This window comes from Ornithorhynchus anatinus, chromosome X3 (assembly GCF_004115215.2).
Source record: "Ornithorhynchus anatinus isolate Pmale09 chromosome X3, mOrnAna1.pri.v4, whole genome shotgun sequence".
NCBI lineage: Eukaryota > Metazoa > Chordata > Mammalia > Monotremata > Ornithorhynchidae > Ornithorhynchus > Ornithorhynchus anatinus.
Window position 1 is genome coordinate 17,374,216 of NC_041751.1, and position 13,107 is coordinate 17,387,322.

General features: G+C 52.1%; 1 protein-coding gene across 1 annotated transcript in view; it reads right to left on the reverse strand.

Moving 5' to 3' along the window:
- Positions 1-13,107, reverse strand: part of DROSHA (drosha ribonuclease III) — a 46,503-nt gene that overhangs the window by 2,315 nt on the left and 31,081 nt on the right. Inside the window, exons 20-32 of the mRNA XM_029053917.2 lie at positions 12,721-12,781; positions 10,769-10,828; positions 8,806-8,905; positions 8,617-8,719; positions 8,403-8,473; positions 6,901-6,945; positions 6,254-6,411; positions 5,440-5,545; positions 4,309-4,450; positions 2,987-3,069; positions 2,235-2,338; positions 1,096-1,188; positions 311-357 (exon numbers count right to left, since the gene is read on the reverse strand). Coding sequence (XP_028909750.1) covers positions 311-357; positions 1,096-1,188; positions 2,235-2,338; positions 2,987-3,069; positions 4,309-4,450; positions 5,440-5,545; positions 6,254-6,411; positions 6,901-6,945; positions 8,403-8,473; positions 8,617-8,719; positions 8,806-8,905; positions 10,769-10,828; positions 12,721-12,781 — 1,173 coding nt within the window. The remainder of the gene's footprint in view (positions 1-310; positions 358-1,095; positions 1,189-2,234; positions 2,339-2,986; positions 3,070-4,308; positions 4,451-5,439; positions 5,546-6,253; positions 6,412-6,900; positions 6,946-8,402; positions 8,474-8,616; positions 8,720-8,805; positions 8,906-10,768; positions 10,829-12,720; positions 12,782-13,107) is intronic.

Here is a 13,107-nt window from a genome sequence, read left to right on the forward strand (position 1 = left end):
TCTGTGAGCAACAGGCGCCCAGTACAGTGCTCTGCCTGCAGAATGGGTGAGGTCTCCACTGTGAATTTTCCCTACTGGGGAATTCCGTACGAATCAACCCCCACAGTCTAAGAGAACTGGGGGTATCTGCAACTTCGCCTGTTACGAACCCACTCTGAAGAAACGCTTCCTTGAATTCTAGGCTTTTTGCAGGAGCAGCTCACAGAAGAGCATAGCCACGCGGCGGCTGACCTTCCACAAGGGTCTGCCTTTAGTCCTCCCACATGGGAACCCGTGTCCCTTATGGGCCCAGGACAGGACAGGAACTTACATTTTTCCAGAGCGTCCATGGCGGCTCCCATTTCCGCTTGCTGGATGCTGAAAGCGAAGCCAAAAGGCAAGTGAGCAGACACCCAGAATCCCCAGTGAGTGGGCTGAACAAGCGGGCTGTTGGTGGTGAGGGGGCGCTTCCTCAATCTCAGCACAATGATTCATGGTGGAAGACTGCATGAGGCCATGGGATAAGCAGCATTAGGGCCTTTTTTTTAATAGTATTCATTAAGCACTAAGTGCCCAAGCACGGTACTAAGTGCTGGGGTAGGTACAAGACAGGTTGGCCACAGTCCATGTCCCTCATGAGGCTCACGGTCTTAATCCCCATTTTAAGGAAGAATGTGAATGAGGTAACTGTGAAATTAACTGACTCTTGCCCAAGGTCACACAGCAGATAATTAGCGGAGCCGGGATTAGAACTCCGGTCCTCCAATTCCCAGGATGGAGCTTTTTCCTCTAGGCGGCGCTGATTCTCTGATCCTCCCGATTCCTAATTATCAACCCCACGGCCACCGCCCCTGTCATAATTTACATAACTCCTGCCCCCGTCGCCACTCCTTCCATTCCCACTCGGCCCCACAAAAGGAGACCGCTACTGCTACCCACACTACCCACTGCTGGCCCCACTCACACAAACCACCTCTAATGCCCACTCACACTCACTGCCACCGTTCCCGTTCACCGCTACTCCAGCCCACCACGTCGCTTCAACCTCAAGTGAACAAAATCCCTAGAACTAGGGCAGCTTTCCAGGACGAACCAGGGACTTCTCTTTCGCCTCACCTTGGCCCTTTACCGCATCCTATTCTTTCCCCCTTGAAATAAACAGCCACCGTGTATGTCCTGGCATGGGAGGGGCCGACCGTCTGCAGGGTCCTGAAGGAAGAGGAAGAACACAAACAGCATCCGTGTCACAAGTAAGCTTTTTCCAGATGCCCCCGGGAAAAGAAGGGAGCATTGTCTAGAGAGGACAGTTTTCCTAAGCAGAACTGTTGCCTGGCCCGTGGAGAGGCGGGGGGTTGGGGGAAGGCAGGGTGAATTCCATGCTTCCTGCAGCCTCCCTTCCCCTGTTCTCCACACCAACCCAGTCATTCCCCATGTTTTTGGAGTCAGGGCGTCAGTGCCGTGACTGACTTCACTAACTCAGAAAGGCAACGGGAGTTTGGGGGAAAATTAAAACAAATGTTCCTGCTCTTCCAAGAGGCCTCCCTTTTTCCTGCGCTCCGCGGCCCAGGCACTGCTACAAGCAGGACCGTAGAAAAATGCCCTTCACAACCAGGGCTGTGCTAACTCAGGCAGCCGTCTGGTCCTCGGGAGTCCGTGTTCAGGGCCACCCCAGTTTCAAAAGAGAATTCTGTCCCCTTGCCCCCACCTGAATCCTCATCTGGCACAGGGTGGGGCTGTGAATGTGGATTTCCAGGAGGAGTAAACCTCCTTTTTATTCATTCATTCAATAGTATTTATTGAGCGCTTACTACGTGCAGAACACTGTACTAAGCGCTAGGAACGTACAAGTCGGCAACAGATGAGACAGTCCCTGCCCTTTGACGGGCTTACGGTCTAATCGGGAGAGACAGACAAGAACAATGGCAATAAATAGAGTCAAGGGGAAGAACATCTCATAAAAACTTTTTAACGAAGTCATGAGTTTTTCATGGGCGGAGAATATCTGCTTGGCTTCTATCACACCCTTCCAGGGCTCGGTACGGTGCTCTGCACCCAACCGGTGGCCAGTATAGCGCTTTGTCCTTGGTAGGAGCCCAGTACGATGCCCTTCCGCAGAGCAGGCGCCCAGTACAGAGGCTGGCCCCCAGTCGGCACCCGGTGAGATTGTGAGCCCCTTAAGGGCAGTGAGTGCATGTTTTCCCAGGGCTGAATTTGGTGCTCTGCCCTTTGGGCCGGCCCAGGGTCCTCTTACTTACTTATACAGAGGGATGTCAGGCTCCTTCCCCTCCGTCCGCAGGGTCAGGCAACACTGCTGCAGCTGGGACTTGGGATCGTTCCAGTCCTGATTCAAAATGAACTCCTGCAGCAAGACCACAACAACACACATGGCATAAGGAGTCGTGGTCTTGCCTCTGGCTTTAACAGCCCCAGGCCGGGACAAAGGCCACTCTGGCTGTCTGCCACAACCCCAGGCCAGTACGAGGGCCACTTTTGTTTTTTAAATGGTATGTGTTAAGTGCTTACTCTGTGTCAAGCACTGGTCTAAATGCTGGGGTAGATTCAAGTTCATGAGGTGGGACACAGTCCCTGTCCCACATGGGGCTCACAGTCAAGTAGGAGGGACAACGGAGGTCGAATCCTCATTTTATAGTGAAGGAAACCAAGGCACAGAATGATAACGATAGTACTTGTTAAGTGCTTACTGTGTGCCAAGCACTGTTCTAAGCACTGGGGTAGATACAAGGTCATCAGGTTTTCCCACGTGGGGCTCAGTCTTAATCCTCATCTTACAGATGAGGTTACTGAAGCACAGAGAAGTGAAGTGATTTGGCCAAGGCCACAGAGCAGACGAGTGGCAGAGCCGGGATTAGAACCCAGGTCCTCTGACTCCCAGGCCCGTGCTCTATCCACTAGGTCACTTGTTTGCCGGGCAGGGGACACTCTGGCTCTCCCAGCCCCAAGGCTGGAAGGCGGACCCAAGTAAACGTTAGTAGGAACCTGCACTTACTTTCAAACGCGGGAAGAAACACACATTCATGAAAGTGTGAACGTATTCCAAATCCTTATCGATGTAGAGAGCGGCAATAAAAGCTGAAAAAGACAACAGCCACACAGGCTCCACCACCGTGACCCTCAAAATCCCTGCTCTTTGTAGAATGGAGGTTCACACATACCCACTCTGGACTCTTTTCTTCTACTCCCTCTCCCTTCTGCGTCACCGATGCACTTCATTCATTAATTCAATTGCATTTATTGAGCACGTACTGTGTTCACAGCACTGTACTAAGCGCTTGGGAGAGTACAATACAACAATGAACAGACACATTCCCTCCCCACAATGAGCTTTCAGTTTATAGGGGGAAATGACAGGCATCAATATAAAGAAATAATGACAAATATGTACACAAGTGCTGCAGGGCTGGAATGGGGGAAGAGCAAAGGGAGAAAGTCAGGGTGACGCAGAAGGGAGTGACAGATGAAGACAGGTGGGGCTGTAAACTCTAAGCATCTGTTATTCATCCTATTCTTGGCCCCACAGCACTTATATACCTAGCTGTAATTTATGCATTCATTTTAAAATCTATCTCCCCCTCTAGACTATATACTCTTTGTGGGCAGGGAACGTATCTACCGACTCTAGAGCTGCACTCTCCCAAACATTTAGTACAGAGCTCGGCACACAGTAAATCCTCAATAAATAGCACTGATTGATCTAGCCCAGTATTTAACACAAAGTGCTTAATACCTGCCACCATGACTATTATTACCATCTACTGTATGGTAGATGGTAGAGACTGGATAATCAGACTGGACACACGTCCTTAACCGGAATAATCATTCTTGGGCCTGACCCAGTGAGGACTGATGAAACGTTAAATTGCAGCCAGAGCTTCTGGGAATTGGGGCATAAAAAAAGCCATGTGGATTTCTTCTGTGAGACTGACAGCATCTTCCCTCCTCTAGTGTTCCACAAAGTTCCACCTCAGAATGCCAACCTCATCCTGAGACAAATCAGCACTCCACAAGGCAGAAGAAGTGAAAAATCAGCCAGACTGAAAAGTCAGATTTGCATCATCAGGGTTCAAAGTGGGGGAGAAAAGCCCCAAGGAAGATGACTCCAGGGTGTGGGGATTTTTTTAAGGACCCTCCCCCCAGCCACGCCACCCCATCGCAGGTCAGACCGAGGGTCTGACGTTCAGTCGCCCGGGGGGGGGGGGAGAGGGGTCCCGCAGTCCCGGACGGACAGAGGGAGAGATGAGTGGAGGGTGGGATGGGAGCAGGGTTGGGGGCCCGGAGGGGGCCCAGTGGGGGCGGTGAGGTCTCACTCACATTCCAGGAGGTCGGCCAGGGTCTTGGTGCGGAGGGCCACGGGTCTCTTGGTCTTGTCGTTAGTGATGGCGAACTCCTGCATGCCCAGCTCCTCCGCCACCTTGGCCTGCGTCCGGTTGTTGACCAGCGAGCTGCGCAGCAACTGCCAGGGAGCGAATGACATGCTTAGAAGCCCGGCGAGGGGGCCAGGGGGCCGGCCTCGGTCACTACTCGCCTGATCTCTCCCCCTTTGCCATGCTGACTGCCGCATCACCTTCACCGACGACCCCTTCTCCGTAAGCAGCAACTTCTCCCCCTGTTCCTCAGGCACCGACTCATTCGCACATCCCTCTGATCCTTGTTCCTAACCACACACTATTCCAGTGGCTGCCTCCCCTATTTGATTCCAGGGTCCCTGAAGGCAGCCACCACATCTCCTAATTCTACCTTACACTTCCAAGTGCTCAGACAGTAGGCTATAAGCTCCTTGAGGGCATGGATCACATCTACTAACCCTTTTATACTCTCCCAAGCGCCTAGTACAGAGCTCTTGCCACAGTAGGTGCCTGATGGATACCAATGACAACTGATCGGATGATCTCAACTTGGCCTGGGGTGTCCCCTCCATGTTTCACTTCGTATACTGGACACCCTGACCCCACCAGCTTCGCTGGCATCAACTCAGCAGTCAAGGTGTCTGTTCTCTGCCTCTGTCCTTCAGAGCTCTCGGAATCTGAATGGGCTCGGGAGGGGGCCAGGAAGGGGGGAATCACAATCCTTCTCCACCTCTACGATCCAGGCCAGCAGCTGTATTTCCAAACCTCAGTTCACGCCCACCCTCTGGAGGGGAGCCCAAGCCTGTGGCCCCAGGGGGCAAGTGATATAAGCAGGACATAAGCCACACCACATCAGCCGGATCCCCAGAAGAGTAGCCTTCGCTGGCTTCAACCTCTCGGCCAGACGTTCCTAAGTTACAGGGGCCTTCTCCATGAAAAGCCCGCCTATTAAAATGAGCAATACCTTCCCACAAACTCTGGGGGCTAAATCGCCAGCTACTCAAATCCCACCTAGAATACCCACTAACTGCCTGAGTGACCTGAACCTTCTTGCCCACAGGGGTCAGTGGGAGCCAGGGATTGAAAACAGTCTCACCGTTAAGTGGCCCTCATGGTGATCGGGGAAGTGGATGAACAGGTATTCCGTAGACACCAGCTGCATTATGGAGTCTCCCAGGAATTCCATCCGCTGGTTGTGGCCCCTGAAAACAGGAAACACCAACAGGGTGAGGCCAATGGCATCCACAGGGTTAAAAAAAAAAAAAGCACCAATGCCAATGGATGACTGCTGAAACCCGCGGTCGGGCATTCTGAGAGCTACACTGGACCCGGCTTTGCCTGGCCGACCTTCAGAGAGCTGAATGTCAAGCCAGAGTCCGAGACCATAGCCGGGATCTGCCTGACCAGGAAAAGTTGAAGAGATAAATGAAGAAATGACAAACTCTAGACAGATGAAGATTCAACACGGAGAGGAAAAGGGAAGAGGCCCTGAGCTAAGAGGAAACGCCTGCTGCTCTTGCCCTAATCAAATCGACAGGACCTGGTGGGAGCAGCTTGAGGCAACAGGAGAGAAAAATGGTTCCGAAGGGGCTGGGGAAATGTCTCTCTGCCGAGGGCCAGTGCTGGTCAGGTCAGGAGCAGAACGAGACCCTCCAAAAGCCCAAATGCCTACTGGTCCAGCATTCCAAACCACTATCTTGGGCTTCTTTATTCCCCCAGGCCCTCCGGGGGCCAGAGACTGGCTCCCAGGGTGGCTTAGGGGCAAGTCCTAGGCAGGACACTAGTTGGGGAAGCAGTCTTAAGTGAGAATACATCCCAGGGTGGCTCCTACGGTGCCGGCCCTGGAGGAGCTCCCTTTTTGAACAGGGGCGCCCGCGGGCCATCGAGGAACAATTCCGCTGGGAACTCACAGGGTCAGGTGGTTGAACCCCACAGTTCTCAGCGTGAACGCTCTGGCCAGGAGCCGGACGTGCGTGAAAACCACCCCTATGGCATCCTCGAACTCGGTCAGCTTCTGCAGCACCGGGGAGGTCTCGATGAGTTGCCGGTCGGTATTGGGCTCCTGGAGCTTCAAGAGAATGGACAAACGGACGGACAGAAGGACAGACCAGTTACTAGAATCAGGCTAGGGCATCAGGGTGCCATACCCATCACGAGGTTAGGTGTGTTGTGGAAACTGGGTTTCTTTCTGACAAACAAATTTTCGCTCCCTTGGCAGAATCACTAGCGTGTGCCAAACAGATGGGAAACTTTTAATCCGCCTCATTGCCAGTGGTTCTTCCACCTCCTTTAAAAAGAAGGAGCGCACAGGCATCACGAACGCTCAGGTACCTTCTAAGGCATTATCTCATTTTGGGGCACATAAAGAGCACAATGATGCCATTCCCAGTACAACCTGATCAGGTCCCCACTCTGCGACAAAACCGTGGATTAGGGAAAATGAGCACGGTGGTATTCAGGATCTGACTGTGTTTATCGTATGCTCAGTGCACGGTGGGAGCTCAGTACACACCCCCGCGGCCTGGCTTCACAGAGCGAGGGCGGGGGGCACACTTACTTGGAGCGGATGCAGTGGGTAGTTAAGCCAGACGTCCCGCAGATCCTGCAAACACGGAGACATGCCTGAGTGAATCATTGAGCCGAGCGCAGTGTCCATCAATCGATCAATGGTATCAGTGGTTCTCTGCTCTGCCCACAGTAAGCGCTCAATAAATACCACTGACTGACTGACTGATTCATCCATGCTCATTTTGGCCTCCCAAAGGAGCTAGATCCCCACAGGCGGGTGGGAGGCAGGAGCGGCTAGCCCAGAGGATGGGAGACCGCTCTGGAACGACCTATCCAGGGCTCCAGTGGAGAAAGAGCCTTGACTTCCCGACCAAAGCCAACGGAACCTCCATCCCTGTGGCCCTTCCCTTCCACCTGGGCCCGCGATAGCCTTGAGCCGGACTAGGATAACCGGGTAATCGAGGACTAAACCGACATATCGACATGTTCCCGTCTCTCAGGCCCGCAATCTCGGTGTCATCCTTGACTCGTCTCTCTCGTTCACCCCACACATCCTATCCGTTACCAAGACCTGCCGGTTTCACCTCTACAATATCGCCAAGATCCGCCCTTTCCTCTCCACCCAAACGGCTACCTTACTGTTACGGGCTCTCGTTATATCCCGGCTAGACTGTGTCGGCCTTCTCTCTGACCTCCCTTCCTCCTCTCTCGCCCCGCTCCAGTCTATTCTTCACTCCGCTGCCCGGCTCATCTTCCCGCAGAAACGATCTGGGCGTGTCACTCCCCTTCTTAAACAACTCCAGTGGTTGCCCGTCGACCTCCGCTCCAAACAAAAACTCCTCACTCTAGGCTTCGAGGCTCTCCATCACCTCGCCCCTTCCTACCTCTCCTCCCTTCTCTCTTTCCACCACCCACCCCGCACGCTCCGCTCCTCCGCCGCCCACCTCCTCGCCGTCCCTCGGTCTCGCCCATCCCGCCGTCGACCCCCGGGCCGCGTCCTCCCGCGGTCCCGGAACGCCCTCCCTCCTCACCTCCGCCAAACTGATTCTCTTCCCCTCTTCAAAACCCTACTTAAAACTCACCTCCTCCGAGAGGCCTTCCCAGACTGAGCTCCTCTTTTCCCTCTACTCCCTCTGCCACCCCCCCTTTACCTCTCCGCAGCTAAACCCCCTTTTTCCCCTTTTCCCTCTGCTCCTCCACCTCTCCCTTCCCATCCCCACAGCACTGTACTCGTCCGCTCAACTGTATATATTTTCATTACCCTATTTATTTTGTTAATGAATTGTACATCGCCTTGATTCTATTTAGTTGCCATTGTTTTTACGAGATGTTCTTCCCCTCAACTCTATTTATTGCCATTGTTCTCGTCTGTCCGTCTCCCCCGATCAGACCGTAAGCCCGTCAAACGGCAGGGACCGTCTCTATCTGTTGCCGACTTGTTCATCCCAAGAGCTTAGTACAGTGCTCTGCACATAGTAAGTGCTCAATAAATACTATTGAATGAATGAATGAATGAAAGTGCCAGAGATGCAGCAGAGGCGGAGAGCTCACCTGGTCATTGAAGAGCAGTCGGCCAAACAGCTGCTTAGCTTCATCAAGACTGCCTTCCAGGTAAACCGCACCTACGGAGGAGCGCGGCAGACCCAGGGGGATGAAAGCCGTGACCCCTGCTGGCTGAAAAACACCCCGGAAGCCTCCCTGAGCCTGGGCCTCCCCCGACCCCTGGCCGGAAATCAAAGCCTGCCCTCCGGGAAACAGACACTACCTATTAAAGCTTCAAAGCAGTTGGCCATCGCATGGCGAAGATCTGACTCCCGACACAGGTCCGGTCCATGAGCGTAGAGCATGAAGCGGTCCAGTTCCAGTTTCTACAGACAAAAGAGGAGTCATAAAGAACCCCCTGCATCAAACCACATTCTATCAGGCCGGATGTAAGGTGAGTAGGGGCACGTACCTTGGCCAACATCGCCAGGTGCTGGTTCTGAACGATGGCGGTGCGGTAGGTGGCCAGGCCGCCTTCCTCCAGGCTGGGGAACAGGTAGTACAAATGGACGCTGCCAACAGAAATGCCAGATGTTAGTGCTTTTCCAGCCGACCCGAATGCGCTCACCCACAGGGTCTGGCATCGTTTTCCCCTTCTCCCGCCCATCTGATTCATTCATTCATTCAACAGTATTTAGTGAGCGCTTACTATGTGCAGAGCACTGTACTAAGTGCTTGGAATGTACAATTTGGCAACAGATAGAGACAATCTCTGTCCAATAACGGGCTCACGGTCTAAACGGAGCCATCGGCTTCACGAGTAGGGGCGTTAGATGGTAGCCCAGGGACTGGAGGGATGGGGCCCTTGCCGGATAGCTCTGCTGGAGGGTTCCTCCGGGTCCCAGCTCCCTGTCATAGGCGTGATGGGGAGAAGGAGGAGGAGGGAAGGCGGGCCCTGGGGGCTGTGAAAACCGCCTTCACCAGGTGGCTGGCAGCCCAGGCATTTCAGGTTTGTAAAGGTGGACCCTGCAGACCGTGAGCCCCCAGGGGGACGGGGACGGCATCTTTGAGTTGCGTCTACCCCAGTACTCAGCATAATGTAAGCATATAACAAATACCACCACTATTACTACCCAAGGGCCCACCCCCAGCTTTCCATTCCACATTACAGTACTCTGGGGGAGCAACCTGGCCAGGCGGTGTGGGGGAGGGCACTCCAGGGAACCAAGCCTACAGAGCAGCATTTAAGCAGCTCACATCACATCAACACTCCTTCATGAAAAATCTCTATGCTGCACTGAAGAAAATATCACCAGAAACAAATATAAAAAACCCCGCCTTCACCTATCCCTCAAAACCACTTCCCTATAAGGCCTGAAAGGGGGAAAGAGGTCAAAGGCACATATACTCTAAGGGAAACGGCACGTGGCTTAGTGGATAGAGCACGGGCCTGGGAGTCAGAAGGACCTGGGTTCTAATCCCAGCTCCGCCACAAGTCTGCTGTGTGACTTGAGCGAGTCACTTTTCTTTACTGGGTCTCAGTTACCTCATATGTTAAATGGGGATTAAGAATGTGAGCCCCATTTGGGATGGGGATTGTGTCCAACCTGATTAATCTGCATCCACCCTAGGGCTTAGAACAGTACTTGGCACACAGTACTTAACAAGCATTATTATTATTATGTGAACAATCTCCCTTCCCTTTCCCCGCTGTTAGATATAAATAATAATAATAATGTTGGTATTTGTTAAGCGCTTACTATGTGCCAAACATGTTCTAAGCGCTGGGGTAGATACAAGGCCATCAGGTTGTCCCACATGGGGCTCACAGTCTTCATCCCCATTTTACAGATGAGGTAACTGAGGCACAGAGAAGTCAAGTGACTTACCCAAGGTTACAGAGCTGACAAGCGGCGGAGCCGGAATTAGAACCCATGACCTCTGACTCCAAGCCCGGGCTCTTTCCACTGAACCTCGCTGCTTCAATAAAGGTAGAGCCGGTCTGGCTGCTGGCTCATGGCTGGAGCAACTCGAATGGGTACTTGAAGGGGCAGGGCCACTGCCCTTTCCCCTACTGCTCCCCTCATTCCTGCAATGGCACCTTTCTCCCTCTTCCCCCTGGAAGGGCCATGGGCAAGGTGAAAAACAACCAGCACATGCACGTCATCTGTTCATGTGCTCGCCTAAAGCCAAATGGTGAGCATTGTCTCTGTGTGTTTGTTACCAGTCCTTTTCTCTTTATCTAACTGTTTTAGTCTGGATCCCTCTTGAGGGCCAGAAACCCTGAATAATTCTTGGGTTTCAATCCTGGCTCCACACACACCCGCTGTGTGTACTAAGCCCTTGGGAGAGTAGAACAGAGATGAAAGATGGAACCCCTGCGCTCCCGAAGAGTCCAATCGACAGAAACAACCACTTTCAAAAGAAACGCTCACCTGGTGAGAAACTCCACAACAGCATCTCCCAGGAACTCTAAGCGCTCATTGTGGTTAATCCTGGAAAGAGAGAGCAGAGGGTTATTTAATCTGGAGCAGGAGGGGAAGATGGGGAGGGTCTGCTACTTCGGCGTCTGGAACGGCAGGATGAAACCCCAGTGAGCTCTGAAAATCATCCCTGGGCAGGTTGGGTCTCCAAGGAGCAGCCCCAGGAAACTGAACCACAGTGGGGGGCTGAGATCCCTTCTAGCAAGAGGGACTTGACCCTGGTCCATCCCGAGCATGAGAGGTAGGGAGGCCCCTGAGAACGGACGATTAGACTGTAAGCCCGTCAAACGTCAGGGACTGCCTCTGTTGCCGACTTGTTCATTCCAAGCGCTTAGTACAGTGCTCTGCACATAGTAAGCGCTCAATAAATACTATTGAATGAACAGTAGGTGTTTGTCCCACCCAGTGGTCAGACAGACGGCTGCATCGGGGGCTGAAACGAGGGCTGGCAGAATGCCCCAGTCCAGCCAAGGAAGAGAGCCCTGCTCTCTCCGCTCAAGTTGGGGGTTCTTTGGCTCTGGCTGGTGGAATAATAATAACTGTGGTACTTGTTAAGTGCTTATTATGTACCAGGCACTGTAGTAAGTGCTGGGGTAGCTACTAGTTAATCAGGTTGGACACAGTCCATGTCCCATATGGGATTCACAGTCAATTTCCATTTTACAGATGAGGTAACTGAGGAGAAGGTACCAGAGAAGTTAAGTGACTTGCTCAAGTTCACACAGCAGGAATGTGGTGGAGCTGGGTCCCTCTGACCCCCAGGGCCGTGAACGGTGACCCGGGGAAGCCAGGACCTCAGATCACCCATCAATTTGGATTGGGAAGGGAGCAACTGATGCACAACAGAGCTCGCTTTTGTACTCGGGACTTTGCTCCCTCTTGTTCTGGGATTCCACTGTGCAGTTCAAAAGATTCACGATAGGGTCTAAGCTCATTGTGGGCAGGGAGTGTGACTGTTATATTGTAATACTGTACTCTTCCAAGCTCTTAGTACAGTGCCCTGCACATGGTAAGTGCTCAATAAATATGACTGACGAACTGACCCTTGGGAAGGACAATTACTGCATGCCCATACGTCAAAATCTAATGGATTAAACTCAGTCTTCTATGACTATGGTACACGCACTGCTGTCTAAACCTGAGTTAATCATTGTGGTAATTCCATTTATTTGGTTTTTACATTACTTTTCTAAAATATATCAGCATGACTTGGGGCAATTTTTTAGCTCTTGGGTAAACGTTAACGCTCTTTACATGATCGACGATGGGAAACCAAATTTCACTGAGAAGGGCCCGACTTTAGGGAAGGGCGGATGAAGGCCACTCTCCAGGGTTTTCCAGGTTCCGAGCCTCTCTGGATGCCAGTGGCCGGCCGGGATTTGCTCGGACGACTCTCTGGGGAGAGCCCTTCCGGATCACACCGCGAGCTGTGTGATATGTAGAGTGGTGATTGGCCATAAGGTACAGTGTGCAGCCTGTTTTGGGAAGATGTGGCTTTGGGAATTCGAAAAGCCAAAAGTAGCTCAATGTTTTCATCTCACTTTCCTATTCCCAGCCTTCCGGCACCTGCTCCCCAAAGGGCTTGCTGATAAGTGGATTTTAAAAAAAGGCATTAACATCAAATTAGACACCTTGTTTCCTTCAGACTCGTTTAAAGGCAGGATCTCATTCCAATCTGAGCAAGTGAGAACTAACAATCCAACTGGGATCGATGTGATTAGCAGGACGGCACCTTCCTCATCACGTCAGCAAGTCAGCAGCCTCAAAACGACAGCAGCTAATCGGTTACGGGTTCAGTTTATCTCTCGTGCTTGTTATGTGCATCTATTTTCTCATTCTACATGACTGTGATTTTGTCAAATCATGTCCACTAGATTGTAAGATCCTTGTCTGCTTGTCTTTACCTGGAAGGCGTCGGATCATCCTGGCCAAGGCGAGACATGATGTTGATCAGAGTGTTTATTCCTGGTTTCCAAAATCAAAAGACAAGAAAACACGCAAGCATTTTGACAAGTGTTTGAACACCAACGGAGTCAGTAAAGGTGAGCTGATAAAATCTTATTTCATGGTGCTCGTTAGGAGGGCAAGTTTCAGCAGGCAGGTCTCAGAACTGGTCAATGTATTCATGACTAAATTACTAAACAAGCCGGGACTCAGTTCTCTTAAGTGAAATATCTGATGGGTCAAGTACACCAACAAGCACTGATTTGAAAACATGATAACTTCTTGTGACCAGAGAACACGTCTACCAAACTCTACTGTATCGCATTCTCTCGTGCGCTCAGTACAGT